Source organism: Ambystoma mexicanum, chromosome 4q, assembly GCF_040938575.1.
Source record: "Ambystoma mexicanum isolate Mex_15411 chromosome 4q, UKY_AmexF1_1, whole genome shotgun sequence".
NCBI classification, from domain to species: domain Eukaryota; kingdom Metazoa; phylum Chordata; class Amphibia; order Caudata; family Ambystomatidae; genus Ambystoma; species Ambystoma mexicanum.
Window position 1 is genome coordinate 115,567,528 of NC_090928.1, and position 13,982 is coordinate 115,581,509.

Genomic DNA, 13,982 nt, shown 5'->3' on the forward strand with positions numbered 1-13,982 from the left:
GGTCAGGCTAAAGTGTGTAAGAGGTACAATCCGTTCTGTGCATAGTCTATTGGGTCTCTCTTCTATGGTATCCTGTCCCGTCTATAGAATATGTTTCTGTATTGGGGTTGGGCATGCTCACACTTAGTCCCAGCCCTTCCTCATCTAAAATTCTTCAGAAACAAGAAGCAAAAGAGCCCTTGTACCCATTAGCGTGGCTGATGCTGCAGCCATTTTTTACTTGCATCCAAAAACTTAAGCTGTCCAAAGGAGTATGTATGGTGGTTCATGGTTACAAACATTTTAATGTTAGGGTGAGTGTTGTGAACAGTGATGTGAGCACAAAGCCATGCATCTGTTATGAATTTGGAGATTCACACATGCAATCTTTTTATCAGAGACTTATTTATCCAATATAGAGATCTCTGTTATAGTCCTGAAATGCTCTGTGATTTAATGCAACGCATACCGGAACCCTCAATGGTGCTAACTGTCGCTTTCGCACTCTAAAAGAGTACAATAAGAGTGTACCAGACTGTCCATATTGGAATAACATCCTTCCATCAGAAAATAATTCATATGGTTAGTCTAATATTGCCCCTTGCAAAATAGAAGTGAGGTGGTACGCAAACAACTGCTTCAACACAGGGCCAGTGGGTCCTCAGACTCTGGTAGGCTGGTCACACCGCAGTGTGCCAGTACGGACAGTTTGAAACTGCATTCAGGCAAGGCCTTCCCCAAGAGCAGGTGAGAGAAAAACTATTTACTTGGGCAGCAACAGCTGTGTTTTCACATTAGTACTCTTCTGTAAAGTACTTGCATTACATTGTAATGAAACCAGCTTCCTTTATATAGCAATTATTTATTCATATTGAGGAGGCGTTTTGTCGCATGAGACAGAGGTGTAGTTTGGGAGCAACATGTGCCAGTCGGTGGGGCGGGGGGGTGTTGGGGATGGTGCAGGCATTCTGGTCTTTCGCCCCGGGGACCAAGTTGGCTAGAAACTGCCCTCAGTATAAGCCACTTAGTGGTGGTAAGCTCAGCAACTACAATAACTGCACTGGCTGCCACGAGGGACAGAGATTATATGCAGTTCCTTCCTGTGTTGGTCGTAGAGCGGGACGTGACCCGTGAAAATAGATAAAGGGACTCCATGTAGTTCTCTCCATACGCACTAGCTCCACGTAGGCACCAGGGAAACACCAGCTAAGCTCAATCCAACCTCCTCAGTCTTGTGCATTACCTCCACGTCCACTCTTCCTCGTCACAGTACTGACAGCCCTCGTCACCCTCCCTGCGGGGAAGGTCCCATGCTACGGCTTGGTAATATGAAACTAAGTGAAGTGGGTGTGGGGGAGGAGTTATAGGAATAAAAAGAAATAAAAGAAGGTCCTCTGTCAGAGGCCTCATGAGGTAAGTAATGTAACGAGGAAGAGTAGGACTAGGAATATCGAAAATTATAGGTAAGTAATGAGAGCAATAATAGCGCTTCACGCAAGGGAGATTATATGCAGTTCCTTCCTGTGCTGGTCGTAGCGTGTAACATGACCAGTGAAAATAGACAAAGGACTCCAGTAGCTCTCCACGTATGCACAAGCTCCATAGTAAGCACCAGGGAAACACCAGCTAAGCTAAATCCCATCACCGTGCAGCATACATGCCAACCTTCCTGATTTAGGCGGGAGACTCAAGATTTTTCCGTGAAAAATAATGCTATTTTTCACGTTCTCCCGCCTAAAATAAATATTTGCCCAATGCATCCCTATGGGAAAATCTTTGGCTCCCGATTTTTCTGATGTAATCTCCTGCACAGGTGGGTTGAAATGCTGGCATGTATGCTGCAGTCTTGTGCAATAAATGCACTTCCTCACACTTTATATCACAAAACAATAGGTTGCATCCATTCTTTTTCTTCTGTTTCATTTCAATTGTGTACTTCTAAACAGTTTTTTTTTTAAACATGCTTTGGCAAAGCCATCCTTTTGGGCTTTTCTTTAGCCAAGTGATAGGCACTGTCGTAATAGTACTATCCTCTGTAAGACGTCAACAGCTGGAAAATGCTGTTCAAACCTGGGTACATTATGGTCGTGCCTGACAAACGCCTGAACAAGGGACAACATTGTTTGGTTTGCTAATGCTTATTTTGAACAGGAAAGGAGTGCAGGGAACAGATGCCAGGACACACGTTTGCCTATAACCCAAATGCCGGAAGTCACTACCTGGTTAAGGTATTTTCCTTACACTAGAAGCTGGTTTTTGAGGTGCAATCATGCCATTATTTTTCAGTAAACTGCTTAGTAATAATATTGTAGAACCCCTAAAAGCACAACGCTAGGGCAAACAAGTCCCAAGGGGGTGTGTTTGTGCGAGTGAATGGCGGGTTATGCAAGTTAGACGTTTCTTGTGATCAGGGTCACGATGATGTGATATCATCATTAGGCTAATTTTGAAACTTTTAAATAAAATCCTACCTGTTTTCGGTCATAGAACGGTGGCAGAAAGTGTATGTACAAATGTATGAAGTAACAGAAAATTGTTTTAGTTGTGGTTCATATGATTTCCTCCACTGCGAAACATAGCTCAAAAATCATCTAAACCCACTTTTACAGGAACTAACAGAATGGTGTAGACGTTGAACGTACACGGCAACATACGTAACGTACCGAAAGTCATGTGATAAGGAAGGACGCGTTGCTAGGGTGCGTTTCTCTAACTGGAACTGAACACTAGCACGCTACCTACCACACGAGGCGAGGGTGAAGTTAAGAAGGAGTGAGGTGTCTTCATTACTAGGACACCTGTGGTGTGTGGGTGACATTATCGCCGGGTGATTGTGATTACCTGCGTCATTCATTATCATGGTGAGAAACATACCCTTTGATCAGCAGTAGTCCTCGTTAGTTTTCCCAAGTGCTACCACTGGCCTCGGTAAATAAGAACATATCAATTAGTCACAGCGCTAGCATGTTAGCTGGATGTGCCGAGGAAGAGGCGCATGGTATGGTATATTTATTGACAACATTATGGCCAATTGACTACTTCATAAAAACATGTTTAGGGGAACAGCCATCAAACGCCCATATCATCTGACAGTGGCTTCCCCAGTTTACGTCGGGCTAGGGGCGGAGGTCTCCAAAATCGGGGTGCGGGATCTCCAAAACTAGGGCCGTAACATTTGGAACGGAGGGGTAATTTGCCCCGGGCTTTGCGCCATGAACACAGTGTGAAGCGAGCGTTTTGGTTTGGTGCAGGGCAGCCTCGATGTGCCTGGGCAGGACGCCGAATTAAACGGGCAGCTGGAGCTGATTGCACTTCCCTTGCTGGCTCTATTTTGTTGTTTTGGTTATTTCATTTCTTAGAGGCCCTTGTGTGCATCAGACAGGGAAAGACAATTCAAGTGAGTTAAGTTGCAGGTTTCTGCTACTGTCTGTAGTCCTATAAGCTGGGGCCAAGCTTTTTGCACAAGTGGTCTCCTTTTCTTTTCAAAGTAGCAGTTATTATGTAGGAGTATTGTTTGTGTAATCAACTTCCTTACATTTGGTTTTCCGTTTTGTAGAAATAGTTGCATTTCCAATGTTTGAATGCATATAGTTTACTGTATTTCCTTTGGAACACGTGTATTCACTATTGTGCCATTTTCTCCTCTAAAACTGAGCAGTGTTTGTTTTCAAATAAAAGTTTTCGTTTACAGGTTCATTTATGAGCACTGGTTGTCTCACAGACAAGTCAAATAAATGATGGGTGTGATGAAATGATTTCGGCTTTACAGGCGTATAGGGGCTAGAAATGACTAACCCCCCTATTTAGATTTCACACGTCTGTGAACGGTGATCCAAATCACAACGCTAAAACAGACAGAGTTAAGAGCTATACCTCTTTTATCTTTTGTTGTAATGTGAGCCGGGAAAGGCTAAACTCTCGAAGTGTGTGTGAATGTGATTCAGTAGGAACCCAAACAGCAAAGTATAACAGTCCAAAATAAAGGGAATGCCCAATCAAGGTTATATACAAATATGTCTGTAGATATAATTAAATATACACCACCTGCAAGAACAACTAAAAGGGAAGAACACTGCACAAAACCCATCTCTGTGGAAAGAACAGAGCAAATGCAAGAATAGAATATGTAGCACTGGTTAATTATTGCCTTTTCTCCCCCTGCTTCGTTTCCCATAACGAAGCAGGGGCAGAAAACGCAATAACCACAATGAGTGTAAAAAGGATATGTAATGGAGCGAAAAGGGATGAATAGCCAGTCTCTAGCGACCAAAAATGTACCAGCGGGCAGTTACTAGTAGAGATGTGATGGTACATCGGTGTAAACGTTGTGAACGCCATCTTGTTCCTATGGGTTTACTGTATGGGGGCAAGCGGCTACTGCCAAGTGTGTTTTTCAGTTAATTTTGCAGATGCTGCAGTGAGTAAATGCAGCGTTGTTTCACTCTCAACCTGACAAGCAGGGTCTGCTCAGGCTTCCTTGTATGGCAGACACATGTAGAGAGAGGGTCACCACAGACCACCCGCCTTAGACAAAGATCACCCCACTTTCATGTTTTGCACAAATTGTTTTCCTAGCCGCAAGTGTATTTGAGGCAGCGCTTCCTTGGAATTGCATAGCCAGTCTACTAGGAAGGTGTTTTGCTTTTTTTCTCCAACGAATAGATACTCCCACTTCCCCCCCACCCCTCCACAAATTCATCGATCCTGGTTAATAAGCATGTTTGCTCAATACAATTGCTCTACAGTGCTTCAGATCAGGACTTCCTTACTTGCAAGACCCCAGAACCATCTCGAGGACAGGGGTGGAGAGAAGGAGAGCTTTTCACTTCTTCCGGACCCGCAGGTTTAAAAGTGAGCATTTTTTTTTCGTTCTTTTTATTCACATAGTTACCAAGTGTTATAAAATGTTCTGAGGGTTGAGGAAAACGCATGGAGCCAGCAGGCCTATTGTTTGACCAGCGGGCACCTAAACATATCTTTTTTTTGCCTGGCCTGCACCCACATCAGTGCACATTAGTTAAGGCCTAAATCACTGAGCCCCATTTTCAAGACATCTCCTCCAGTGAAACGTGCAAGGCTGGGTCTGAGCTTCTTTGATTGGCTATAGTAGCTGGGAAAGATGGCATCTGCCATGGTAAATCATTACTGTCAACCAGGATCTAGGAACCTGGACACTGAGCTCTCTCTAACAGCCTGTCTGCCTGTGCCTAGAAGTAAGTAAAGTGCTCACTAGCCTGCACTGCATGCAGATTTAGTAGTAGTGTCTGTTGCAGAGATAGGAGTTGTTCCTTACCTCCACAGGACCTAGGCAAATGTGCTGGCATGAGTTGAGTGGACAGACATACATTGGATTCACTGTGAGATATCCCATGTGGGTTGGGTCTTGTCTGTTGTAAATTGGTCCACATCTCTTGGTGGAAACATCAGAACCTCAGTCTCACTTTCCTCTGCATATCTTTCATCAAAATGCTGATTTATTTAACGGGTATGCAGCAGTCTCTGAAAAACGGTTTACTACTTTCTTGGGCAAATGTACATTGCATGACCTCGGTTTAAACCCCTCATTCTCAGTAGCGCTTTTAAAATCATGAATTCACTATTGTGTTTAGGTTGGATGCCATATTAGTTGCTTTTGGCAATTCCAGTTCAATAACATTACATTGCTAGTGGTAAGGCTTTCATCTGCGTCTTCATTATTCATGGTGGGGAGTGCATATTGGGGTAGGTATTACAATGTGCCAGTTCAGCATTGACCGCCTGCATTAAGGGACCTCCACAAAGATAATGAGATGTCCATGTGGGTATGTTCTATTAGCACATGCTTCACTTTTTATCCTTAATTCAAAAGTGTATTGTGACTAATGGCACAATAACTGACATCACATACGTCATGAGCACAGAATTGATGACATGAGAATTTGTTTAGTATGCAGTTTCCTAAAACACATACGATCGTTTCTATAAATACAGTAATTTATAATGTGTTGTTTTCTTAGTAGTGGTGTAACAGCAATGGTTCCCTGTGAGGTAGGCAAGTGTCAGTGTAAGCCAGGCTACCAGATTGGTTCCTAGTGCAAGAAAGTTGATGTAGAGAAAACCAATACACATAGGTGCTGACCCTCAGTGGTCTAATTTTTTTGTATTATAATGTTTGGCATAAAGGATAACTATTGATCTCATGGTTTCCGAACGAGCTTCAGCCTGGTGTTTTAACCTACATCATATCCATTTACTTCATGGGTTTTCATTTGGTGCAAAGTCCGCACCATCTGCAGCGGCCTACCATTCCAAACTACTAAGCGCTGCTAGACCCTTCCACTCGGAGCAAAACTCCCTAACCTTCGCCAGAGCCATAATTGGATCCCGCCTTGATTATTGTAACGCCCCTCTTACCGGCACCTCCACTAGAAACATTGATAAACTCCAGGTTATACAAAATGCGCTCAGGGTGGCCATTGGCATTCCCAAAAGAGACTACATAACCGGCGCTAGGAAACAAGCCCACTGGCTCCCCATCAAAGAAAGGGTTATCTCCAAAACCCTTGCCCTCGCACACAAATGCCTACACAACACAGCCCCCTTGTATCTCTCTGAGAATCTCAAGACCACACACTGCCAAACAAACTAGAACCCCGTACACACAGTACCTAAGGTCCTCAGAACACGCGCCAAAGGCTCCAGCTTCCCATTCATTGCTGCCTCCCACTGGAACTCACTACCACATCACCTCAGAGGAATAACCTCCCACCTAGCCTTCCACAAAGCGATCAAGACCATGCTTTTCATATGAACCTACTATCACCCTTTACTACCGGGCGTCACTGTCTGTTTACTGTGTCCACAAATATCCTATGTCAAGAAAAGAAAGTATTGTAATGTCTGCACTTAACTGCTATGCCTATTGTAACCAGTGGCCTTGATGCCTCTGGGCTGCTAGTGCGCTTTATAAATTAAAAAAATAAAGTAAATAAATAACGTTATTCGTACTAACTAGCTTTTTCCATGCCAATAATTAACATCTGTTATTGCTGCAAGTCGAGGTGCCACACTGTTAGAATAGCCACCACTTCGGAATCTTTAATGTCGAGCAATCGTATATTTCGCATATACAAATCTGTATACAGCACCGGGTATGGGTATGGCACCTTTGGGGAGTTGTTTTCTTTTATAACGGTGCCTGCAATGTGTCTCGTGTGATGTCATTAACGTTTAAGGCACGTATTTAAGGTTTTGTCTCCCTCCTTATATATTTCCTAACCTTTTTGTTTTAATATTATTCATTTTTGAGAATCCTATTTTCGGGCCTCAAAAATGTGCAATCGGGACTAGCAATTTCGTAGAGATAATGGACTCTTCTGGAGTAAAAACTGCGTGTATGTGGAGTACTGTGTGGGCGAGTACAATTTGTATGCGTGGCTAATAGCCTTGAACTTGAAATGTTGCACCCTGCTATTTTTATCTTTGTATAACACTCGGCATTTGACTTTCCAAACATAATGTTTTGGATGAAAACGTTTCTCTTGATTAAACACATTAAAAAGAGCTTGGTTTGCAGAGAAAGCTCCTAACGTTTAGTCATGCGACACCCTGTGAGTGGCTATCATGAATCCAGCCAGATTACAGTACTACCGAAACGAAAACCTTTCTGAATGACCATTGCAAAGTGGGTATCCCAAAATGTTGTAATTAATAAATTACATCCTGGGCTTCTTTTGAAAGGTATGGTCGGTGAATGAGCATGAATGTTCACTCTCTCCCTTCCCTGTCGCTGCATAAGCATACTTTAAAAAAATGTTTTGATGTGTGGTGCAGTTTAAGATCTTGAAATGCAAAAAGTCCGTTGAAAAATGCCCATTTTTTTGTGGTACAAGTAATTTTCAGTTGGAGAAGTTTGTAATCCCATTCCCTGAGCCACACACACACCTGATCATCTCAATAAATCAATATATTAGAAGGAATACAAAGCGATAATTCATTGAACAGTTGCCAAAGGTTTCTTTTGGCAGGGGCTGAGGGTGCTGCAGTGTGGTGCATCTATTATAATGCAGAATGTTTCCTAATAACATTACAATGGTCGATTTTGTTGGTTTTATCATAGAATTCTTATAAAATTGGTCACATCATGCACTACACTGATCTCCAAGAGTGCTGACGTACCCCACAACAAAGGGTAAAACATGTCTATCATTATTGAACACCCTTTACAGTAGACCGGGCGCAATGTGGAGCTGGGGTCGAACTGAGATTTGTTGCGGTTTGCAGCGATGCTTGAAGCCAACTTTATTTACCACAATTCTGGAGCTTTTCAGAGTTTATCTCTGAAGATCCCCCTTCTCGGCCAGACCATCCATCTGAGCTCCTCAGTCATGCAACTCTTTATATCAGCCCACATTTGACCAATAACACCCAGACCCATCTGACCACCCATTTCTGAGTATCCCTCCCTTCCACCCCAACCCTCAACAAAGCAACAAGGTTTAACCTCAAACAGAAAGACGTGGTCTGTAGACCTTCACATAACTATCCCTGAAATACCTGCAAATATTGCCCACAGAATCCATACATCCCCATGTGAAAGCCTTACCCAGCATGTAGATAATGGAACTGTGAGGTAGGGGCGTCTAGGTTCCTGAAACCCAAATGCCAATTTCCGCAATGATTTATGGCACCAAGTAGAACCTTTCCTGAAAAATAGATGGTTTTATTGTATTTGTGGCATAAAGTTCCAGCAGCATTTCTTGGGCCAAAGTAAATCTGGGACAGAGCAACAACACCAACATCTGAAGCGTCATCAGCACACTCCCTTTCGCCCAACAACATTCAGAGGAATGGATCCCTAGTTTGGGATACCAGCACTTTAAACCTCAAGTCCTCATCGACCAGCCTGTCCATATGTTCCCTGTGTCCAGCCAGTGGCGAAGGATCCAAACGAGAATATGTAGTTAATTCTGCATTCTGCTTTTCATCCTCATTTGTAGTCCATTGTCTGTTGTTCTTATCTTGCAGTGTTATGCAGTCATTGATCCAGCCCATTAGGCATCACTCTCTCACTGGTGCACTGAGAACCATCTTCTCCATCCTTGGCAAATCTGTTCTCCAACCTGTCCCAAACATACTGTGCCTTCAGAAAAAATTGTTAATTACCTTCAGACAGTATTTTCAATTTTAAGCCACGAAGAACATCATGCACTTGATAGTCTCTTCTCTCAATCTCTTTCTCCCTGTGTTGAAGGATAGTCTTTGCTTCTGAACTTCACGAACATCAGGAAAAATCAGGATAATTGGAGGTTCCCACTTTGCAGTGTGCTCTTCTGCCTGCTTGCTGTAAAACGGCATCCCTTTCCCTGATGTTGAGGGATTTAGCTACCATAGCTCTAGTTGGAGCTCCAGCAGTAGGCAGTCACCTCGGTATCCTATGTGGTCTTTCAATAGTGAAGAGTTTCGAGGCACCCTTAATTCAAAGGGTCTCTAAGAACAGCCTTTCTGTAAACAATTCTACACACTGACTTCCTCACACTCAGGTAAGCCAAGAACACCTCCATTGCATCCCTCTGCGTCTTACGCCCTTCATTCTAGAATCTCTGTTGCCATTGTCAGACAATTCATTCATTTTAACAATAATTCAGCATCACTAATCCGTTGATCCTTTGTAGTGCCTCTTTCACTAACCTTTCTTAGGCCTGCTCTGAGACATCTGCACCTACTGTAGAATCTTTTTCTCCAAGGAAGTTCTAGAATCCTTTATGGCTGCCAGGAGACTTTCCATAGTGACACCTTCATGCCTTGCAAATTCCTAAAAATCCCACCAGACCTGCAGGGAAAGTTGATTAGGTTATATAATCGACCTAAAAAAAAAGTACTCGCCAATGGTGACAGGTGACAAATATTGACCACTGCTTTCTGCAAAATGGTGCACGTCACCATAATCACACTTCATATTTGGTGCACTACTGCCATCCAAAAGTCAGCCAAGCACACTGAAACATATTTGCCATTTACTGCAAAGTATGATTGGAGTAAATGTGAAGTAAGTTTCAAACATACCCGTACACGCCACAAGGTAGAGTACTTGCCCTTCATAAAATCTCCTCACCAATGCGAGTGAGCTAGTAGATTTTGTGACCCCTGACTGTCCGTGATTAGGGTAGATTTCACAGTGTTACCGTGCTCTGCATATATGCTCTGCTTGCTTTTGGAACCACATACTGTTCCTTTTTCTGTTCCCCTTCATCATGTTGAGATGTCGCCGGCCCTATACGCCTTTTGGCCCCTGTAGAGACAGTTTGGATGGGCCCCTCAGTTTCCTCCAAGGATATCCATTCCTCGCGGGTGGTGTTTTGTAAGATGAGTCCAACTGGTGTGGGACTTTACAAGACTTCTCTGCTTGGTATTAGTGACCCAAAATGTAACATAGGCCTGTACTACACAAGTTGCTAGAGTGGCTGAGCAGCCAGGCTTATCTTAGATGGGGTACTGTGAGCTGTGGAGCAGAACAATGAAATCCGTAGATATAAGTAGACACGCACTTTAAAAGTTATTTAAAACATTATTTATATACACAAAGCAAATGAATCACACTAGGTTATGCAGCAACTAATAGTAACATCAAGCAGAATTTCAGAATCGAGTTATTCAAGTAGCAATAATGCAGTTAAGTTAATTATTTTTGTACTGAAACATTTTCAGCACACAGTGACATTAGTTAAGGTCAGCAGTAGTACTTCTGATTTACCTGGTGTTGGGAATTGCAGCCCAGGAAAGTCAGAGCGACTCGTGGCTGGCCCAGAACGTAGCAGGTCTGAAGCTGGTTGGTCCCACCAGCCTGAGGGAGGAAGTCTTCTTGACGGAGCTTCCCTGTCGATGGGAAAGCTGGGTCAGCACAGTTGCAAGGCTTCACCAGTGCTTTCACGGTCCTGGAAGGTGCTGCTGGCGTCTCTATGCGTCTAATTCGGATTTGATGTTCCAGTGGTCGACTCTGCCTGTAGTCCCAAAACCCTCACCTTATATGCAAAATCCCATTCATTCACAGCACTAGGTTGGAACTGGTTTCGGCCAGGCATGCCTACAAACAAAAGCCAGTCAAGTTTCGTCTCTTCACTCACTTCCTGCCTTCCCAGACACACTGGAGCCTGGGCGGACTTCAGGACCAAAGGCAAAACACACAATGGGCTCAAACCTGATCTAAACAGAGTAAAAGCCCAGAAGGAACTAACAGACGGGAAATGGCAAAAAAAAGAAGACTGGGACCATTTTGGTAAAACGGATACCCATGGGTGCTGTACTGCAGCTGAGACGTCAGCCTGCAGATACATGGGACCAAAGGTAGTCAAAAGAAACCACTGCCACCAGCCACTCAGGTTAGTGTAACAAAACGTTAAATGAGAAGTGGGATAAGGAGTTACTATGTAAACCCCCCAGCACTCAACATAAGGTGGTGTGTGCTGGACCCATAAAGGAAGAAGGCAAGTAAGACAAAAGTTGTCCTACTATTCTTGGGAACTGTAGTACACACAAGAAAATGTATTTAAACATTTAGAGGAGTCCAAGCGACTCCTCAGTGACACTGTACAAACGGTGCTGCATGCCACTATATAAAAAGCAGATGCCTATGGAGTTTACCAAACTCCATAAGGAACACAAAATCTTACTTGGAGGAGAAAGGCGGCATGAGTTAGTGGCAAAAAGGCCCACTCGCTCATGAGGTAAAAATCATAAAGGTCCCAGATTCCAGCAAAGGGCTGGTGGTCTCTAAAGTTAAAGGGAATTGGCACAGAAACTCAAAATCCTCCGTAACAGGTGGGATCCCAATCCTCAAGTCATCCTCACTAGGATCCCGCTGCAATGCTCGGGGGCTGTGTGCGGCCTTAGACTGCGCCAGCCTATCTTCGACTCAATCCAAGATAACGGCCACCACCATTGCGGAAAGAACACCTCAAAACAAGGGGTTTTGCTCTGTTGCTGTACAAGACGATCAGCCCAACAGGTCTCCAACCCCACCACTGTAGGACCCTGTCTTCGTGCCGCACCACTGCAGGATGTTACCAGGATTACGGGTCATGGAGCTCGCACTGTTCACAACCGCTTTGAACAGTTCCTGGCCACACCACCTTGTAATATTTTAATTAACAATTGTAAACATTACCCCTCTGGATAATTTCCAAATAACCTTAAAAGATTAAAGGTTGAGTGGTTCTGTCGTTATTCTACTTTGTAATCTGCAGTGTAGATAGACACTCATGCATCTGGGTTTGAGATTGCTGCGAGATAATTTAGCTTCTACTAGTAGCATAAAACAGCCTGGTTGGCTTAAAATTAACAGCTACTAGGAGCCAATTTTGACTTCTCAGGCAAGCAGTGCCATACAAATATGCCTATGTGACCAGGGATCCGTATAAGATTTTGAAGGGGATGCATTTTACTCCCTATTTAGAGTTGGCAGTATAACCTTTCTTGAGTATCCCCACGGAGGGCTTTTAGGCGAGTAATAACATATTAGAACTCAATCAATTGTATCTTTGTGTTAACCATGCTTCTTTGCCTGTAGAAGTTCATACCGATTAAAAGATGCATTTGTATCCTTATGTTTCCTGTACAGATCAGGTAGAAAACATATTTGAGATCCTTCTTTGCTCTGCTGGTGCTGCTCATCCAAACAAGTTGATGAGGTGTGTGTGGAAGTAGATGGCATGATCCTATGTATTGGTTGTTTCTTACTTTTTGTTGGGATTCTTTTTACTCCATGTTTTATCAGCATTTGCTTATTTTTAGGTATTACAAGTGGTTAGCATGCTGCTTACCTGTTTGTGACAATAAGTCGGTGTAATTGGGAGTATCTTTGATATAGGTTATTTATGACGTGCTTAATACCCAGAGGTTTCTAAGCGCGTACCTGGGGATCAAACCGGTTTTGCTCTGTGTTGTCTTGCTTCCAAGATGAGCACGTTGCCCCTGAGCTATCTTCCCGAGACCCTATAGGAGCATTAGGACAAATCTGTGTGCAATTGAAAGCATAATGCACCATATGTAACAGCCATATTTATAGTTTGCAACTCATGTGGAAATTATAGGAGAGCACCCTATGTAATGGCTCCTTTTTAAACTCTTTTAATTAAATTTTACAACATGTTTAATCAATCCCCAACGATTCTCCCCCCTATTCCCCCAGATGCAACTTCCTCTCTGTCCCATGTCCATTTCTCTCATGGACCGATCACTGAAGTTCATTGTAGATCTAACAGCCTTAAGGGCTACGGGCACCATATCACCCTAAAGTCATCTTTAAGGAAGGCCAGCGTTTCCCCCCCAATCCTTTGCAAAATTCTGCACATTGTTGTCCATAGCATATGTTGCCCACTCGAGGGCTACTATTTCCTAAATCTTTCGAAGCCAGTCCTGCATCATGGGAACCTCTGGTCGTTTCCAGCTTTGTGCTATTATCACCATAGCTGCTAGTGTTAAGATTACTCTCGCTTTTCCCCTCGTTCTAGGTTCCCCCACTCCCCTTCTTGCCAAATGACAGTAGATCATGGTTATCGCGGCATAGCAGGTGGAGTTAACTAATCTTAACAAATATTTTCTTAAAAGGTCATAAATTGTCAGATTTATCATCACAAACAAAACCAGACACCCAGGGCCAGAATTGGGCTTTTCAACATACTTTCCACTGAAATGCCACCCCTTGCTTCCACCAAACATAAACCTGCGTGCGGCGAGGTGGAGGGTGGGGGATGGAGCCCTGCTGCGACTGGCAAAACAAACTTAATAGCTCTTCTTAAGTGGTCATCTAGGCTTTTAGCTCCCCCACTGGCTACTGGTGAAGATGAACATGTAGCCATCTTGATAATCTGCCTGCCACAGATCAATGGAGGCTGATGGTAGTATGGGCTTGTGCGCATACACACACCGCACATGCACTCTCTTTACGTTACAGCCTTTAGTTTACTTGCGGGCCAAAAGGTGTTCAGTAATCACGGACATGTTACCCTTTGGTATGGCAGCAGGGA

The 13,982-nt window shown here is 43.6% G+C and overlaps 1 protein-coding gene across 1 annotated transcript in view; it reads left to right on the forward strand.

Annotated features, from left to right (window-relative positions):
• The first annotated feature begins 2,683 nt into the window (after positions 1-2,683).
• LTV1 (LTV1 ribosome biogenesis factor) overlaps positions 2,684-13,982 on the forward strand; it is a 224,806-nt gene continuing 213,507 nt past the window's right edge. The window contains exon 1 of the mRNA XM_069607617.1: positions 2,684-2,840. Coding sequence (XP_069463718.1) covers positions 2,838-2,840 — 3 coding nt within the window. The 5' untranslated portion in view covers positions 2,684-2,837. The remainder of the gene's footprint in view (positions 2,841-13,982) is intronic.